Consider the following 21,533-nt stretch of genomic DNA (forward strand, 5'->3'; position numbering starts at 1 on the left):
TTATAGCACTTGGCCAATTTAGTTGTTCAAGTTTGTTCAAGTTCCAAGATCAACAGTAGAAACTGTGTTGCTAACAAGAGCATCTCCAACGCAAAGGGTCAAGGTCATCCTTCATGAGGTCTTATTAACACATTTATGTGTGGGTCATTGCTAAAGGACAAAAAAAATAAGATAAATGTAAATTTTTTTACCTTAAGTTGATCTCCAACCTCCAAGGTATAATCCAAATTTTATTTGAATTTAGAGACAATGAAAATGATGATGGGGCACTGGGCATTAAGACCCAAGGTCATAGAGAATGTCTTGTTCTATTACCCCCACTTAGACAGGTCATGTATCTCTATGACCTTGACCCTTCTGTTGGAGATAGAAATTTGGTGCAAGCAGTTTTAAGTGTCATTCAATTTAAAGACCTTTATCCCATGCATTGGAGATGCTCTAAGGATAATACCAATTTGGGTCAGGTACACGAATCTTATTTAAGAGAGAGTGTGTAGGACATAGATGTCTTGGATAAATCTTTATATGGAAAATTCAACTTGGTATAGTGTCACACACCCAAATTTCCGGCTTTTAATTTCTTTGGATTATGTTTGGCAATGTGAATCAACTTCATCTATAAAGTACTCAGCCTTGCATCAATGTATGCCCATTCCTCGATTCTTAAGGCATTATTCTTAAGGCATTTTGTAACAGGAGTTATTCTTCTTTTCTCTCTATCTCTTATCGTGTCCCCTTTTGTATTAAAGGTTTGGGATGCATCAAACCGTTCGGCAAACTCAAAGGATCAGAAACATAATAAACACAAAGATGTAATGCAACAATCCAATATTGTTGCACAAAAAAAAAGAAAAAGGAAAAGAAAGCTCATCCGTACCTGGGCTGCAATTGGCTCACCATTGAGGACTTCGATGTCTCAAGGCTTAGCCTTTGCTAGCTAACATATCTTACTGATTCACAATGCCTCTCCCACTATTTATATAGTAGTTACATGACTAAATCCGTGTTACGTGACCAAATCCATGCATATATCTTTGGCATGTGTAAAGCTAATAACCAATTTGAAACAGTCACTTTTGAGAAAATGGTGCACCATTGCGTATCATTATGTTGTGGCCTTGATCTGCACTAGTACACCTCATGCACTGAGTGGTTAACCAATGTGTTATTACTCGGGTAAAAACACCAAGTGTTGGTATGTCAAGTTTGGTTGTCATATTTTAGATCCAAAAATTTGAGGCTACTTGATCATTAGGTAGACTAGGAACAATATAAATGTTGAGACTTGCTCGTGTTACTCTGAAGAACCTGAAGGCGTATTTGTATCACCGAACACATCATCTTTTTTTTCGAGGTTAGTAATACAAACTTGACTTGTTTCCATTTTTATCTATGTTTCTTTCAAGTTGTTTAGATTGAAAACATAACATACAAAATGTATATTGTATATTTAATATTATTCCATTATGGTCAAAGAGTCGAGGAAGTATATACTAGTTTTACACAACATTGGTACATTGGATTACAAAATATAACATTTGTCTTTTAAACTTCATAGATTCGACATAAAACTATCTAATAGTTCGTTACTAGTTAGTGGGTTTAACTTTCGGGTTGATTCCATATCTAGAAAACTATGTTTAACTATACGAGTTTAAGAAAGTAAACTTGCGAAACTTGTTTCGTAGTTGAAAAGAATCAAATGGTTTATTTTAGAACCAACCCCTTAAACAAGGATTTATATTAGGACCTATCCCAAGGATCTCTACCAGGAACGACCTTTAATGTTAACCAAATACGATGTATTTCGATTAGGTTTACTAACTTAGCTAGGGTTTTAATTTCTATCGCGAATATGATTTGGTTAATTTAGAAAGTTTACAAGATGTCAACATAGTATTTGAACATGTGCTAAACTCTTATTACCTAATCTTCAAGGATATTCCTCAATACTTAAGGTGAGACCCCAAACAAAAATATTCTAAATATCTTTGTAATACTCAAACTTTATGTACCATTTATATTACTATATTAGCAAAGTATATTTTATGCTATCTAATATTGATTATCATCCAAGAGAGTTTTCGGTATATTAGTTGGATTACAGTTCTAATATTTAGAAAACTGAAAATGGGCATGCATTTAATAAACATCTTTCATATTTCCGAATTTGGTAATTCCTTGTTGTCCTAACAACCATTGTGATTATAAATTATGAAATTTTTCTTTCTTGCAAACTTGTCCCAGAACACATGGAACTTTAAGTTTGAGTGAGGAAGTCCACTAACAGAATCATCGTAATACTCGCTAGAAAGGAGTGTATCCTAATTAGGTGAAATCTCTTACCAACGCTCCTTTGAAAGACTTTTTTGAGATCAAGAATCTTCTAGTGGTACCATTGGTGGGAAAGTAGGACGTGTTTCTATGTAGTTTTCGATTATTCATATGATTGATTAACGATGTGTTGAACCTTGATAGGTCTAGTTTGCTAATGTTGTGATCATTCTCTTATGATAAGGTCACTCGAACTAGCTCAAGGATCGACGACTTCATATTCGGTTTATTTTATCTAGATCTGAAGATGATAGGACTTGTGATTGTTAACAGAGTTCATTCTTGAGCGTGATCGATCATAAGTGGAATCAAGTTGTTTGCGCGAGTACTTTGAAGGATGAAGACTATATTTTTTTTTGGTATTCTGATCGTTGTAATACTTCTTGCGCACTTGATTGAATGAGATCCAACAAGCTTGTTTATCTTGTATATACTTTTAAGCTAGTTGTATAGATCAGTGATTTATCTTTCTGTTTCTCTTTGAAATATACTTTGATAGGTTACAAACTAAGATTGATTATTTCGGTAATCTTAATCTTAGTTGATATAATCGATACAATGGATTTTTTATTGATTACGAAAGAGTCTTTATACTCAACTACATCTTTGATTTAGTAATCTTCACTACACTTCTTGATTGGAACAATTGATGTCATAACGTCGTCACTGATTTCAAAAAAATATAGTATGTTAGTTGGTTGCACATGCCTGTGATTCAAAGGCATCACCTTCAATAAAGCGACTGTTTCCAAGAGATATTACTCTCGATACTTTGTTCTTTTCGAAGAATCACCAAATCATGTATATAATCGCAATCATATTTCGTTTTAGATAGAAGAAAAGAACAAACCATAATTGATTTCACTAGCATTATTTTTTCATAGTATTGAGAGAGATAAACACTAAACTTGGTTTTTCGTTTCCTTGAGTTTGGAGTGCTTATACATGACGAAGAAAGATCATTGTATATTGGGACACGTTTCGGAAGCAAGACCCACTAACACTAAAGTGGTGCGAATTTTTCCTTAAGGATAGAAATATAATACTCGAATGCCAATAATAGAGATAGGCCAAGTGCCTTGCCTAATAGGAAAGAAGGGAAAGACCCACTTAAAGGCTACAAGGCTTTGGGGGCAAAAAAATACAACTTTCACTTTCCTGCACAAAGTGATAACCAGGGACTCATGTGAGACCTTTGGATAGAATTTGGATACAAAAATTTAATTGTACTAGAACTTTAATAGTTTTATGCTTATTACTTTATTTTTTAAGAAACAAACCTTGTTACTTTAGAGTTGAATGGACTAAAATAAGAGCAATCTTTGTTTGTAATCGTTAAAAAGGAAAAATTATAGTTATTATTATTTCATTATAATTAGGATTATTGATTATAGATACTTGATTGATTCTTTGATAGATTCATATGGTCAATTGATCATAGGCATTAAGATTCTTAGTTCTATATGGATGATATATTATAGGTATCAAAATTTTGGTTTTATATGGTTGATTGATTATATAGATAAAAATTTATATTACTGATACTCAAATTGATATGTTTGATGCTTGATAAAAAATAGGTATGGAGTTCTTATGAACCTCAATCCAATTAAATGAAATGTTCCATAAAATTGAAAGAATAAAATATATAAAATTAACACAAGTCACAACAACACTTACCATAATGATGAAAATTAAGCATATTGGCTTTAACAATAAAGAATTGTATAACTAATTGTTACTAGTTGGACGTCATAAGTTGCATGTTACCTCTAGTAGTTACAATTATAATTTTCAATTGACTCAAGATATATCATTCAGTGATCTTGTTTACTAAGTTATTATAGGTATGCCTCCAAAACAAGGATTTCAGAACCGAAAGAAGCCCAGGAAGAAGAAGAAAAAGCGTTACAAAAATCTCGTGATGGATCCTTCTTAGAAATGAGATTAGAGATATGATGATAAATATTGAAATAGGCATATCTAAATAAATAGATTATAATTTTTTTATAGAGTTTGTATATATAAGAATACACGAATGGATATTTCTTAAATTTTCTTATGTTGGGTTAATAAGACATGAAAGTCAACTACGAGAAAGATAAGTTACATCCATCAATAAGTAATGTGAGGAAATAAAAGTTGATAAAAAAGACATGTTAATGAAAGTTAACTAAGGTTAGTTATGTTATATTTCCTTGTACTACAATTTATATATTTTGTACAAATCATATGTAGTTTTCTTGCTACATAAGATGCTGGTTTTCTATGTTGTTACAGTATGTTAATACTAGTCTGTTTCAGCTTATTACAGTGTTAAGGTCTTATTTGTGGTGTTTTCATCTAACATATTTATACTCTTTTATTTTTTTGCTTGTGAAGGTAACTATAGTGAGAATTTCTAATATCACATATGAGGACTTGAGAGGCACAGTCGACGTTCGAACGGCGTCAGTGATCTCACTAAAATGCAGTCCCATAGTTGGTTGCAGAGGTATTCATTTTAAAAGAATCAGCTTCAAACAAGCAAAACCAACTACGATCCTTTTTTCACTTATATTAACGTCGAAGGAAGAGTGCTAGGTCGTGAAAATACTTCTTCGACGTGCCTGAGGTTAGGTTGACATATCTTAAATAAGTTCCAGGGAACCTTGATGTATTCCCTGTAGTAGGACTTACGACTCTATACGTAAGTCTATATATATCTATCAGTCTCATTTTCAACACCAAATTAAGTAGCGTGATCGAACCCATGCAAAGTACACCAATCCTATGTTATATAGGAAGTAATCAATATCGTCAACATTGATGAAGCAACTTGAATTCAAATTCTGGTTAAATGCGAAATGAAGCGAAAATGAAATTTGTTATACATGTACTTTACCAACTTTCTGAAGATGAATGACAGAATCAATGATTCATAAATGATTCGATTCATGATCATGCTCTTAACCCTTCCTAAGGTCAACCTAGTTCTCTGGTTATTCTAGCTACACCCTAAGTCCCCCTCCTCCCACCTTCCCTGTTCCTTTCTTGTTTCTATAGTTGGCAAGAGATTTATGACATTTAAATAGCCTTTTAAAAGCTTGATCTCTTACAAATCCAGTTTGTTTGAGTTCAAAGGGAGTAGAGGAGGAGAAGATAGAAAAGAAGATCTCAGCACTACACAATATAATAAGTCCTCAGAAGTAATTTGTACATTTATTTTTCTTTATCATATCCATTTTAATGATTTCTAGTATGATTCGATTTCAGTATATTATCAGTCTTCAAACTTGAAGGGAGTAAATGAGGAAAACATTACAATTTTGTGTTTGTTTGAGGTCAAGAGGTGAAGATTAAAGAGAAGATTGGGTACTATACCTATATTGTAAGTTCATAATTAAATATGTACATTTTTTTCTATGCCTCATGCATTTTAATGAATTTCTAGAAAAATAAATTTGTGTTTGTTCTGATTTTGAAGCCACTTAATCGTATCAGTGATTTGAGCATATTGTTAGTGTTCTGTAATCACCTGTTTCGTTTTTTTGTTTTAGATTAGACATATGATCGAATATAGAGATCTCAAGTATTTGTGGGGTTTTGCTAGGATATGTGATGTATTTCAATGTTGATCATTCCTTGGAGCATTTTATGTATAGAGTTGTAAGTTCTTTCCCTATAATCTTAATGTATGCCTTGTAGTATCAGGACGTTTTGAACCCAGGCTACAAGAAACATATCTTAAATAAGTTCTTTCCAAATATATTTGTATGAAATGTTATCTTAGTTAATTTTCCTATAATTTTAAAAAAGTGAACTGTTAACATATTATATTTACGTATAATATATAATAAACATCTTACATGGTATACAAGTCTCCAAAATTTTCATGTTTCTTATGTGCGACTCGTTTGAAACTCTTTTCTAATAATATATGTGATCCATGTGATAATCTTTGCATTTCAAAATGTAAAATCCTACATAGATATTTTAAAACTGTTTGACTAGTACTTTGTCTTTCTAGGTTTTCGTTTGTTTAGTTTGTTACATGGAATCACAACTTAATTTTCATTGTTATATATTTATTTGAAGTCCAAAGGCATACAAAGTTATTTTTTGTTTTTTTCTCAGTCAACCTATTTAAATTATTCAAATCAAAATAGTGATTATATGATCGCTTACAAGAATAATAAACATCAAAATACAAGATGACTAATACAATTGAAGATATCAATTGCAAGTATATATATCGCAAAGAGAAAAAAACCATAAACCGCAAAGATATTCAATTTTTGTATAGAATAATGGTATAATATGGAATCGATTCCAAGTATTTAATGTTAATTTCTTCTTCTTCTTCTTCTTCTTCTTCTTCTTCTTCTTCTTCTTCTTCAATAAGAGATGATCCTAAAAGAAAGGAGTATTTTCCCTATAATCTTGTATCTCCAAACAAAACCATATGCCCTAAATCCCTTGGATTTAATATGAATTTAAATCAAGACCGTGTTGAATAATCGATGTTCTTGAGTCGAGAATAACAATGTACGAACCACCGATCAAGAATTGAATAAACCGCCCATAAAACGAATAGAAACTCACCCAAAATGGTGAAAAGCACTACAAATAGAGATGAAATATTCAAAAGAAAAAGAAAATTATTTTTAATTACTCAATTATATCTCAAAAGAACAAAAAGGACCAAATATGAGCAATGAGAGAGATTCTAATTAATTATTTTACCAATTCTCAAAACGTATATAGTGGCACCATGACCCTTAACCGTACATAAAAAAATCCATTATAACCACCGCCATATACTTGATCATCATCATATTGTGATTAAAGTATCAAGGAACAATATATTAATAAGTGATAAGGGCTTTATATCCGTATATTGAATTACGAAGCATAATGCTTATATTTTGGACTTCGTAATTGCAACATCGACATAATCTTTGTAACTCGTTACTAGATTATGTAGTGAACATAAGTTTGATTTTATACCTAGAAAACTATGTTTAATTACATAAGTTTAAGGAAGTAGACATACGAACTTGTTTCGTAGTCGAAAGGAAATCAGAAGGATTATGGTCTCGGTTTTCATTGAAGATGTTAAGTGTGGACCGATCCTAACCTATATATGGAATCAAGGTAGAACCGATCCTAGCTTATGTTGGGAGTTATATTTGGTAGCTCGCAAGGCTCGTAACCTTGAGGTCACGGGTTCAAATCCCGTCCCCACAATATCATGTTTTTGCCAAAACCTTGAGGCTCGCAAGGCTCATAACCTTGTTTCGTAGAACCTATCCCTACCTATATTAGGAGTGAAGGTAGAACCGATCCTAACTTGCTTTAGGTATCATGATAGAACCGATCCCAATAGACAAAACCGATTTTTATAAGTCACACAAACTTTAGGGTTTGTGTAATTTAGAAATTGGGTTTGCAAAATAGAATGGTTCAAGATGTCAACATAATGAGTAATTTGAACATGTGTTGAAAATCTTATTTCTTTATTGTTCAAAGATATACCTTAATACTCAAGGTAAGATACCAAACCAAAAATAGTAGAGATACTTTTTTGAGATTTTCGAAGTTAATATGTTTTTTTTAATACCAATCAAAACATATCCCTGGATATATATATTATTTAAGTGCTATATAATATTGAGTTGTCCATTAAGATTTCGGGTTTACAGTTGGATATTGGTTGGAATTCATAATAAAGAATTTATGTGCTTTACTGCATATCTTTTGAATATTTTCGGTTATGGAAATTCCATGATGTTCATACTACCTTTGTCACCGTTTTTAGCCGTTATTATACCTAATTTTAATCACTTATGGCAATTTTGAGTTTCGTAAAATCGGTCAAGAGTAGTGTATTTTGATGGGAAAAGGGCCAACGTTCAAGACATATGACTACGTTACATGGTCCTCGGTTTTTGAGCAATATTTCATCATTTAAGAGTGCCTAAAGGACGTTTTTGTTTTCCGAGCGCTTTTAGAGCGCTTTTATGGGTACTTCCAACAGACTTGGTAAATATACATTTTGAAACCAATGACCACACCTCTCTTTGAAGCTAGTGGCAAAACACCCAAATTCGATTTCCCTAAATTTCATGATGACAATCCTCGCAGCTGGATCCGTAAGTGTGAACGTTATTTCCATTTGAAGGGCGTGCAGGAACATGAACAAACTGAGCTAGCTTCTATTCACCTGGATGGAAAAGATGAATCTTGGTTTCAAGATTTCCAGACAGGTAAACAAACTATCCCTTAGTTTGAATTTTCTACTTCTATCTGTAAAAGATTTGCGGATTTAGCTAATGAAAACTTCGTTGGCTGTTCCAATAAACTTTCACGAATCAACTCTGTTGAAGAATATTTTGAAAATATTGAACAACTCAAGGCTTCAATGCTTTAGAACAACCCATCCCTTTAAGAGGACTATTTTGTTATGAGTTCTTCGAGTGGTTTGAAAGATGTTATCAAACATTCAATTGAGATGCATAAACCCACCATCCTATCTCAGGCTTTCTATAAACACGTTTACAAGAAAGTTCTCTTTCATTTCAACAACACCAACAATAAAAACCTCCAACTTACAAACAACCTACAACCACCACATATTTCAACATATTTTCACCTAATTTTCAAAAGACAAATATATACCATCTCATCCACCAAATTACAGACAAACCACTTCCTTATACTTCTGTACCCACCACTCAACCTACTGTATGTTCCACCACATATTCGTCGCTTGTCTAGAGAGCAACAAGACAAGAGACAAGCTTATTAAGGTCTATTCTATAATTGTGATGAAACATATACAGAGATACAAGCCACAACACCTATTTATGGTCATTACCGAAAAGTTGGGGATTCTCCACAACAAGTATCACCTCAAGACAATAATGATTCCCTGATTGAGTCAGATATGAAGATATTACTTCATGCTCTTATAGGCACAACTGTTGATACTATTCGCATTCCAGGATTTATTAAGAAACATGTTAGTTACCATTTTGGTCGACACATGAAGTACTACAAATCCCGATTTTATAGAGTATTATACTTAGAAAATCACATAATAGTCCACAGAGAGATAAGAGAAAGATCCTTAAAGAGGAGGCGAAACAGCCGTTGTCATCTCAGTCAACGTAAATGAAATAAAAGTTTGTTAACTAAATTCGTTTGCTTTTTCTGTCAAAGGAGAAGTGAGTCCACCATCAAACAGTTGTTGGCATGGGGATATAGCACACCTGGCAAGCGGCAGTTATTCAATCTCCACCCTGGAAAGACCAGATTGCATTGTCCATAACTCTATCAATACCCGCATAATCTTTGAGAAACCATCCAAACGTACTCTAATAACACACTGGAAAGTTGTGATAAATACGAGATAACTGAAATTTATAACAAAAAATGTGATACTCCCTTTGGGAGAGGGCCATGGGCTCAACTTTGTAATTTCTAAAATGGGTGCTTGGAGCCTTATTACATTTTTATTTTTGTAAATTCAACCTTCAAAATCAAAAGAAAAACACCGGGACTCTGTTTTCGATCTTTCAAAAGTTTATTGATGTATGGAATTTAATTAATTTTTCTTTCATTGTAGTATATATGATACTACACCAAGTGTGTAAATATCAGAAGTTTAAAGATGAAACACAAAAACTATAGTTTATGTCCGGATTCTCTGCTACTGCGTTCTTATGTGCAGTAATTAGTAGACCACCATTGGTTGCACCATGAACGTGAGAGTTCATGAGAAGAACAAGAAGAATGAACAAGGAAGAGAAGCAAAGTTGATTCATCATTTCGGTGAAACAAAGCAGAAAAAGAAGTACTAATATGTTCTAGAATTGTAAGGTTCACACGTGTGTGTACAGATTTTTGTTTGATACGGATATATATCTAACTAATGGAAATTGCTAGTAATAGAACGAACTAGTGTCTTTTTATATTACCTTATGAGATTTGTGTAAGGTTGTTATGTACCATAAATATACAGAAAATCATACATACAAAAGAAAATAAAATACTTGCTGTTGTAGGGACTACGTTTCATGGGTGTGCGATCCAACTAGAAGTCTAAGAGTTTCTGTTTACATGTATATAAAGGATACTTTACCTATGTAATAGGTTAATCAATAAAAATCATTTTCTTCTCTGCCTCTTCCTTTTTCCCCTATCATTCTACTACAAAAAGTTATCATGCACGAAGCTATACCGCAGAGCTAAATTGAATCGGTTGATATTTTATTTTATTTTTGCACGGTTACCAGGTATTTCTTTTGAACAAAGAAATTTCGTTTTTCATAGTATATATTAGAGTTCCACGAAAGCATGATTATCAAACGTATAGATTTCACCGTTATATTTTCATAAAAGTTTTGTATGTTCAACCAAATTAGTCTTTATTTATTCTTTGAAAATTTCAATCAAATCGGAATATGATGCAATCTCAAAATTCCGATTTTAGTAGAACTGTCTTCGTTTAGGAAACCTTGATTATAACAACGTCAAAAAACCTAAGTTTTGTATAATTTAACCGTTGGATTATTCCGTAATTTGTATATGTGGTATATATCAACGGGAAAAATATTGAAAAAATGCGAAGTAACAACATATCTCTCAATAAGTGTTCTCTAAAGAACTAGATGCACAATTATCCTTCCCGTTATTCTTTATGTAAGAGAGCATATCATTTCACAAAGCCTTCATTAAAATGGGACCGAAACCATCCTAAGATGCAAATGGTAAACAATACATATTACAAAGAAAACGAGGTGATATTTAGAAAAATATTCATGCAGGATGCGGACCAATAAAGTGACTTATGGATCTCGTGGATTTTTTGACATTTTGGACTAGTTATAGTTCCCAAGCAATGTTGAGTTTGGAAACTACTAGCACACATTATACATGTAAGGACTCGCTACCCCTTGTAAATGCTAGAGAGTATACATCAAAAGGACTTGACGGTTATTGCATGTTTATTAGGATCAATGTCGAGCATCCTATACCCTATGGTTTCGCAAAGGTTATCATCAAAGGTTACATATGGTGCCTAAGGCATGGTTACGCGTACAAACCTACCTTTAACTGCTTGGGGAATAAGCAATATTACATACATCTTCACTAATTCTTTTTAGACTCACAATTGGTCAACCATTCTTTGCGTACCAATTGGGGATTGGATATAAGCCTCACATTTTTCGTTCTTACATATTTTTGTTGCACTATATATGTCCCCTTAGACTCCACATCGTACTATGATGGGACATCGAAATGATTAAGTGATTATGTTGGACAAGAATTTCCAACAATTATCCGCATTTTAAAAACTTTGGCAGGAGATCTCTAACCACTAGATTTGCGGGTTATCACTTTAATGAGACAGTCTTGCCGTCATTAGGGGGAGATAAGAAAAAGTATTTTCTAAGGAAACGATGGGAATTGTTGTGGTGTGTTCCTACTGTGTCTCATACTGATTCTTATACTCCACAAATGTAAATGTGAAGTGAAAGAATAATCGATTTTCAGAATTTACATTGATGTCGCTAAAGTGACGAGATCAGACATACCAGCTGCAAACTTACCTACAAGGTTACAAATCTTCAATAAATGATATACCATAGACTAAGGTGTCACAACTACACTCAGTGGAAGTATGGTTTAGGTCGTGGCTTCATAAAGGAAGTTAGAGAGACCACTTCGTTTGATCAATCATCACCTAGAAAGGAAGTAGGTGAGGAAGGCACAACTTACTTAAATCATCAGAAATCATGTCATAAGATTGTCTCTGAATATGTTCAAAGTGGATTATGAAAATGCGCATGAGTCAATGGAAGATCACGCGAGCATATTGATGATTAATTTCATATACACTTGCTTAAGGAAATAGAGCAAGATGAGATCGAACCCTGCTCTTTGTTTCTTAATGTCAACGAATAGCATATTTAGCCTATATAATCCAGGTAGAACTTGGCTCTTTGACAAATATACATGTATTTGGTGTGGTAGTGCTAACTAACCAAGTGTAAAGCCTACTGGACATACATGATTAATTTGTCATAAAGCATAATGAGAAGAAAGAAGTCTTAAAGTATAAATATTCGCCTTGTTGCGCGTGGTTTCTCACAAAGACCTGGAATTGTTTTGTAATGAAATTCATATTTTTTCGGTTACTCAGTTAGCTTGGTAATTTCAAAAGGACTTGAAATGCAGTATATGTATGTGGTTGTTACATATCTCTGACAGAATCAAGAGATAAAAGATATTTACAAAAGTACTTGATAGACTTTTGTTATCCAAATCAAGTGACTCTAAACCACATAGTGTGTTTACAATTAGATAGAACGCTCACTTATAGATAGAAGCAATCAAGCGGATATGGTATACCCGTCTAAGTGGCTATTTGATTTGGAGGATATAGATAAGTAAGTTATTTTTCCTTGCGTATTCACAAGAAAGTTCCTGATTTGGAGTTGTATCTACCTATGTCGATGGTACAGACATGATGGTTACTCTTCATGTAATAAGAGACCTTAAAAGCTATTAGAAATCCAAATTTGAGATTAAAAATCTGGGCAAAGCTCGACCGAATACTGAGCTTGTGGTATGTCATTCCACCAGTTTTCATATGTCTAAAGTTGTCAGGAAATTTAATAAAGACATGCATCCTAATAGCTCTCCCATGATTACTCGAGGTTCAAATGTAAGTAAGTGACCATTTCTTCTAAAGGAAGATGACGAAGATGTGTTGGGATGAAATTCACATATCTAAGTACAATATACGCATTGTTTTACTTAGTATAGTAATATACTCGATTAAATATTACATCCTCATGAAACTTGTTAGCTAGATATAGCTCAGCGCCAACGCAACGTCATTGGAATGGTCCAATAAATGTAATCATGTACTTAAAAGTAACCATTGACATGAGTTTGTTTTATCCCAACAAAGACATAAAAATGAACCCTAAAGGAACTGCAATCAAAATGTTGTTGATTATAAAGGAACAATAATCTCTTCTCCAACGAAAGTAATCAGGGGACATATGGTAAACTATTTTCTAAGTCATTACTGATATTCATTTTCGAAAAGTACATGACTAAATAAACTGTCTGGAAAAACTCTGAAAGTAATTAAGGGGATATGCCGACATCAGGGAGAGGATCCGAGGATATGATGTCGACATATTTTACTTCGAGATTGAAGATGTGTTGTACTCTTTTTCCCTTCAATCGAGAATAATTTTTCCAAAAGGGTTTTGTTACTCGACAAGGTTTTTAGCGAGACAACACTAAAAACACCAAGTATGTTGAACATTGAAGACATAAAGATCGCGTTGATATTATTGAAAATATCTGAAACAAAGAAATGAAACGCGATATTCTCTTAAGCAACGTAACTTCCAAAATCAACATGTTCTTATAAACATTCAAGTCACCAAAGTAAAGTGTGATAAACTTCTTTTGAATGCATTAGACTAACGAAAATTATTTTACATCAAGGGGAGCATCTAACGGTGTTTTGAACTATTTTCCTTCACCGAGGTTGCTATTTCCCACAGGGTTTTGTTACTCGGCAAGGTTTTTAATGAGACAACAACAAACACCGGGAATATAATTTCCCAACTAAGGCTATTATCTTTCCCACGAAAATTTTATGCCTTAAGAGTGGTGAAGCAACTAGTCAACTTCAACGGAGTAAAGTGATCAACTTGCAAATTTTTTAATGTTATAAAGGATACTTTACCTATGTAATAGGCTAATAAATAGAAATCCTTCTCTTTTCTGGCTTTTCCTTTTTCCCTTATTATTCTACTACAAAACTTGCAAATTTTTTAATGTTTATTCCTTTTTTTTTGCTACAAAATGTTTATTCTTATATTTAAGAAGATTCCTCTAGCAAGAGAAATCCTATTAACAAGATACTTGGAACATGAGAAATTTTATACTATTAAGAAAGACATTTCTAACAAGATAATTTTTTATTTCTTAGAAATATTGGAGGATTCTGTGTTATAGGATTTTTTTTTCTTCTTTTTAATCGACAAAAGTAAAGTTTTATGAAGTGCTTATTAAAAATAAGCATAAAAGATACAACCCAATTGCCAATAGACTTTTTTTAGTACAGACACCTACGGCAAATATTAGAGGATTTCGAGGAAGAGGAAAAACATATGAACAACTAGTCCTAGCTTTGTTTCTTCCAACAACTAATAGTTCCCAAGTCAGGGAGCTCCGCAAAATTGGTCAGGTCAGGCTTAGAAAACAAAATTGTTCTTGTGCTGCTCGCATTTTGGTTAGATCATCACAATAACCAACCATGAGCATTTGTACGGTGTATCATCGGTTCAATTGATTTCGACGAGCTTTCGTTTATCATTTATACAATTGTTAGATCCAAGCTCTCCAGTCTCCATAAAGAGATTTGGCGAGAATTAACAAAGTTTAGTCTAGGAATTACGGCTCAATGTTAATGGCCCTCGTAGTATATTAGTTTACACAAAATTGGTTAAAAAGACCAAAATCAATAATTTTTGGGTGAAAAAGACATCTAGATTTGATACTATTCATCTTACCCATTTTCATCTTATTTTTAATTTACATCAGGATGCATCCAGTTTCACCCTCTATTTTTTAAGTTTAAGCCAGGATGAATCCAGTTTCATCTTTCCTATTTTTTTGTGTCCATTCCATCCATACTAATTTTTTCTCAACTATCTGGACCATGTTTTAAATTTTTTTGGACAAATGACCCATTTTCCGTTTAGTTTAACAATAAACATGCGGTACTCGTGTCCCCTTAATACAAAGAGAACTAAGAGCGTCTACTATGACGGGTGTAAAAAATCGTATGTGAAAATTTTATTAAGATCCTTATTTAAGAGAAAACTGAAGTAATTTAAAATAAGAAATCACATGCCATTAGATGCTGACGAAAAACAAATAAGCTGAAAGTACCTAAAGAAAAAGAGATCAAATTAGTTCCCAGAGATAAGAGGGGACCCTTAAGCAGGAGGCCAAAGGGCCTGAATCATCTCAGTAATCGTATATGAAATATAAATATGTTGAAGGAATTCACTATCTTCTTTTGCCAATGGAGAAGTGAATCCACCATCAAAACGTCCTTGACATGAAAGCACAATATTCTCGACAGTATCCAGTCCTGTCGCGCCACCTTCAGTATCTCCACCACGGAAGGATCTAGTTGCATCTTTCATAAGACTGCCAATATCCTTATAATCCCGCGAGCAACCTTTCAAACGGACCATTACATCTGAACTTTGTTTTCCATCTTTCAAAAGCTGATGGATGTATGAATTAACCGAAATTCCTTTCTCCGTAGCATGTTCATATGCTAATACAGCAAGGTCTTCAATACCATAATTTTTACTTTTAGGGTTGGCTTCCAGAGATGCTACACAAAAACTATATGTTACCTTTTCTTGAAACTCTGTTACCGCATTCTTACATGCAGTATTTATTAGACCAGCACCATGAACATGACCTCCATGAAAGTTCACGAGAATAACAAGAAGAATGAACACCAAAGACGAATAGAAACAAACTTGCTTCATCTTTCCGTGAAGCGAAGATGAACAAAGATGGAGTTTATTGTGCGTTTCGTGCATAGCCAAGCCAACGGAACAGACAAAACTTTCAAAACAAAGTACCATTTAAACTCAATTAAATTACATAAAATTCAATTTTTGTTATCATGGATTGGTTTATATCTCAACATACATCTGAAAAGCCAGAACTTGAATAACAAATTAATCTATTAAATATTTCTTTTGGAAGATAATGAAATCGAAGCATCAACCCTAATAATGAATTAGACCAAATAATATAAAACATAACAAAGCCTGATTAGCAATACAAATAGATAAGAGAATCGAAACCTAATTCATCAAAATCCAAACAAATAAAAATTTCTAAGAAAAATTAATGAAAAATCCCTAAATCGCAATCACTAACAAGAAGAGACCTTAGATGAAACCACCAGGAGAAACTGCAATAAAGTGAAAAGCAGAGAGTTGAAAATATGAAGAAGGTAAGTTTTGACTTAGAAACCAGGCATAAGATTCTGGCTTTTCAAGAAAGAGATGTTTTTGATAAATAATAAAAAAAAAAATGCGGAGCTTCCGAAGATGCTTGGTTTGGCGGTTTATGGAGAGATGTGATGAAGCCGAATAGAGAAGCCCAAATATTGTTACTAGCGCGCCAAAATTGCCGCTATGTTTTTTCCCCTAAAAATTATTGGGCGCCAAACGAAATTGTGGCGGCAAGTTTACCTTTATGATGTGGTGTGAATCCGTATGCATTCTATGAGTGCATATGTGATTCTTATTGGTCGAATAAATACTATGTGGATCACATTTGATATATGTTGGCGAATTGGGTGAAGAATGAAGGTTGTCAAAAATTTGCAATGTGGATCAATTTACAGAACCTCCATTGTGATTCAAATTTGTAATATTTAACTTGTCGATAAGGAATTACCTCATATTAGATTTCGTGATTATTTTTAGCAAATTGACATTTTCAATACATGTATCCGTAAAATAATAATTGATTCATCTATTTCTGTAATTTGTTTGGTTATATGATCATTACTCGACCGAGTGGGAAAGGGTTAAGGAGATTTGGGTAAAAGGATGAAGTTCCAGTTTCTTTAATTTTACTCGAACTCGCTCCAACTCGACCAAATTTTCAATTAAGTGACGAGTCTTGATTATGTAACTAAATTATGATGCAAATCGTCTGAATTCGAAAGGATGAAGTTCCAGTTTCTTCAATTTTACTCGAACTTGTTCAAACTCGATCAAAACTTCAATTAAGTGACGAATCTTGATTATGTAACTAAATTATGACCCACATCAACTGAATTCTAAAGGATAAAGTTCCAGTTTCTTCAATTATACTCGAACTCGTTCCAACTCGATTAAATTTTCAATTAAGTGACGAGTCTTGATTATGTAACTAAATTTTGACGCAAATCGCCTGAATTCGAAAAGATAAAGTTCCAGTTTCTTCAATTTTACTCGAACTTGTTCAAACTCGATCAAATCTTCAATTAAGTGACGAGTATTAATTATGTAACTAAATTATGACGCAAATTGTCTGAATTCGAAAGGATGAAGTTCTAGTTTCTTTAATTTTACTCGAACTCGCTCCATCTCGATCAAATTTTCAATTAAGTGACGAGTCTTGATTATATAACTAAATTATGACGCAAATTGTCTGAATTCGGAAGGATGAAGTTCCAGTTTCTTCAATTTTACTCGAACTCGCTCCAGCTCGATCAAATTTTCAATTAAGTGACGAGTATTGATTATGTAACTAAATTATGACGCAAATCGTCTGAATTCGAAAGGATGAAGTTCTAGTTTCTTTAATTTTACTCGAACTCGCTCCATCTCGATCAAATTTCCAATTAAGTGACGAGTCTTGATTATATAACTAAATTATGACGCAAATTGTCTGAATTCGGAAGGATGAAGTTCCAGTTTCTTCAATTTTACTCGAACTCGCTCCAGCTCGATCAAATTTTCAATTAAGTGACGAGTATTGATTATGTAACTAAATTATGACGCAAATCGTCTGAATTCAAAAGGATGAAGTTCCAGTTTCTTTAATTTTACTCGAACTCGCTCCAGCTCGACCAAATTTTCCATTAAGTGACGAGTCTTGATTATGTAACTAAATTATGATGCAAATCGTCTGAATTCGAAAGGATGAAGTTCCAGTTTCTTCAATTTTACTCGAACTTGTTCAAACTCGATCAAAACTTCAATTAAGTGACGAGTCTTGATTATGTAACTAAATTATGACCCACATCTCCTGAATTCTAAAGGATAAAGTTCCAGTTTCTTCAATTATACTCGAACTCGTTCCAACTCGATCAAATTTTCAATTAAGTGACGAGTCTTGATTATGTAACTAAATTTTGACGCAAATCGCCTGAATTAGAAAATATGAAGTTCCAGTTTCTTCAATTTTACTCGAACTTGTTCAAACTCGATCAAATCTTCAATTAAGTGACGAGTATTGATTATGTAACTAAATTATGACGCAAATCGTCTGAATTCGAAAGGATGAAGTTCCAGTTTCTTTAATTTTACTCGAACTCGCTCCAGCTCGATCAAATTTTCAATTAAGTGATGAGTCTTGATTATGTAACTAAATTTTGATGCAAATCGCTTGAATTCGAAAGGATGACGTTCCAGTTTCTTTAATTTTACTCGAACTCGTTCCAACTCGATCAAATTTTCATCATAAATACTCAAATTATTATCGATTTATTATAATTGAAATGACGAATTCACAGTACTATCATTTTTTTATTTTTGAAACCAAACTACTAATTAATAATGAAATTATGTACAAAGCTAGAACCTATAATCAAAATTTTAATCCGAATTGCGCTATTAAAACTGCCGAAAAGATATCATTGCAATTCCATTATAACATTTACTTTCAGATAACGTAAAATATTATGTAATTAAAGACCGACTTGATTGTGAGCGAGACCAGAAATTACCCCAACAGTTACAAATATTGTAGCTCTAATTTTAATTAAATTTGGGTAGCAATATAATTTTATTATACTCACAAAATAATCAAAGCTGCTTAAATTTTTATTATAATTTTTTATTATAACAAAATAATTTTATTATTTAATTTTCTTCAATTTTATTTACCCTTTTTATTGGTATTGGTCAACTGTAGTCAAAGCTGCTTAAATTTTTTTTATCGTAATATATAAATAAAAATAGAAAAAAAGACGCATGTCTTTGATGTCACCGATGGAAACAAGAACAATATCTTCCTCACTTCATCCCTATCTCTCGGTAAAACTCTATCTTCAGAATCTGGCTTTAGTGTCACCGATGTAACGAAGAGTTTTCTCCCTAATTTAGATCTAGCGTATCTTCCTCACTTCATCCCCATCTCTATATTCGGTAAGAAAAAATTCTTCGGAATCTGATATAGCAGAAAATTAGGGGTTATTCAGAGAAGATTTTGTCTGCAATTTTGGAAATATTTTCAGCATCGCCGTAGGATGGAAATCTGATGTAAACAAGAATATTTTGACAAGGAATGGAAGAAGAACATCTAGTGGGAATAATCTCGGTCAATATTTTTTCGATTTGAACCTTAACAATTTCATTTGGAGGGATGAAATCAAAAGAAAAATCCTTTTGGGAGGGATTATTCCCGCTTGCTGTGAATCTGTCCGCCTATATAAAGAGCCCTAAACTGGTAAAGAAATTGCATCGAATTTCATCTTCATCTTACTTACGTATGTTTTCTTCTGGATTTCTCTTCAGCTAGAAAGGGAACCCTAAGCTTGATTTTTTTTTAAAATTCCTAATTGGTTTAATTTTTGTTGACAGGGAACTTATCTGAATCAGATTGTGGTTTTCTTAAAGGTATAATTCTCAAATTTGATTTTACTTAATTACAATTCTGTAAATGCATTTTCTGTGTTTTTTATATCTTGGGTAAAATAGTTATAGGTTATGAATATTTTCTTTTGATACTATGGGTTTTACTCTTCATGGTTTTGTTGTGGATGGTTAATTCCCTAATGACCTAGATGTTATGTATGTTCAATTTGATTTTGATGTTACAATTGAGACGTGCTCATTATTTTCAGTCTTAATGTGTAAATTTCCATTGAGATGTGCTCATTATTTTCTCTCTTAGTATCAGGTGCAATTGTCGCAGCTGAAGCCGAAGAAAGCGAAGGAGAATAATACGTTTGGATTGAGTGAGTACTTCCATGTGGATAAGCCGAGGATAGAATGTTTGTCTTAGTTTATGTTTCTCGTATTGTTGTTATGTACGTATATTATCTTGTATGGAAGTCATAATTAGGGAAAACTTAATGTATAAGATCTTGTACAAAGTTAGTAGTATCCCGTACCATAGTTGGACATCTAGGTATTATGTTTGAGTTCTATATTTGGGTCAATCGTAAATCTTCTTAATTATGTTCATGTATATGCAGTTTCTGATATGTCTACACACAAGAATTCCAGTTGGGAGCCAGATCATGATGATGATGAGTATGCTGGCAATGAGACTGCATCCTTGGAGGCTCTAGCCTTGCAGAATGGAGAAGAGGATGAAAGCGAAGATAGCGATGATGGTAGCTTCAGTTCTGATAGCAGTAGCTCCAATTCTGATGATGAATCTTCTGAAAGTTCTGAACATCTTGGTAATGTTAGACATGTTATACTAGCCTGATTTCTATTTTGGACTTAAATAAAATGAGCTTGCTCTTACACCAGATTTACTCTTATTGTGGGGTTTTAAACTATAAAAAGACATAGGGGATCCAAAGAATAAAATAGAGTCTAAAGAGAACAATGTTCGAGGTCTAACAAGGCTAAAGAAGCTAAAGAAAAATTGGAATGGCCAGAAACGTGTTATAGAATTTGATAAGTTGGGTCATTTTAAGGGGAAGTGCAAATCTGAAATTGCTAGTTACATGGGTGTAATAGTACGTCGAGACGTAGGTCTCAGGCACTTGAACTGGAAGAAAGTAAAGACAGAGTTGAGGGATAAGCTATTGGAAGAACTAGTGGTATGTGTATACTGATTCTATATTTAATGTTAATATTATATTTGTTATAAATTTTTTCTCCGCCATTAACATCCAATTCGTATTTCGCAGCGGTTTTATGAAATTGAGGGGACTAGGAGAAATCGAATTATGAAGTACTTCGGTGAACATTTGTGCAATTCTAGAAGAAAACTGTATGTAAAGTTTATATTGCCCAATATGGGTAAACTTGTTAAACTCAATACAATTCCTAAACAATATCGTGTGTTGCTGAACCAAGAACAATTGACAACTTCGTAGAGTGGAGGCTGTCTTCTGAATGCAAGGTTGTATATTACACGTTTTAGTATTATTATCAACATTAATTTCATTAACTAGTCTAAATTCTTTTTGCAGGTTTTTAAATATAGTGTTTTGAGAGTTCCATATGTTGATGTTAATATAGCATATTTGTTTGCAGTCTGGAAAAAACAAACAAAAATCTCTTGCATCTGCCACTTAACTCTCCGAACGAATCTAAAAGACGAACTTTCAACGGTATGTCCTTTTCGCAGGTATTTAAACCCTTGGATTTTGATAGTTGAATCTGTTAATGTCAATATAGCATATATGTTTT

General features: G+C 33.0%; 1 protein-coding gene across 1 annotated transcript; it reads right to left on the bottom strand.

Annotated features, from left to right (window-relative positions):
* Positions 1-15,350: 15,350 nt before the first annotated feature.
* Positions 15,351-15,920, bottom strand: LOC113325140. The gene has a single exon (XM_026573361.1). The coding sequence runs from the start codon at positions 15,918-15,920 to the stop codon at positions 15,351-15,353; it is 570 nt and encodes a 189-aa protein (XP_026429146.1).
* Positions 15,921-21,533: the final 5,613 nt, after the last annotated feature.

The sequence above is a fragment of the Papaver somniferum genome, chromosome 11 (assembly GCF_003573695.1).
Source record: "Papaver somniferum cultivar HN1 chromosome 11, ASM357369v1, whole genome shotgun sequence".
Taxonomy (NCBI): domain Eukaryota; kingdom Viridiplantae; phylum Streptophyta; class Magnoliopsida; order Ranunculales; family Papaveraceae; genus Papaver; species Papaver somniferum.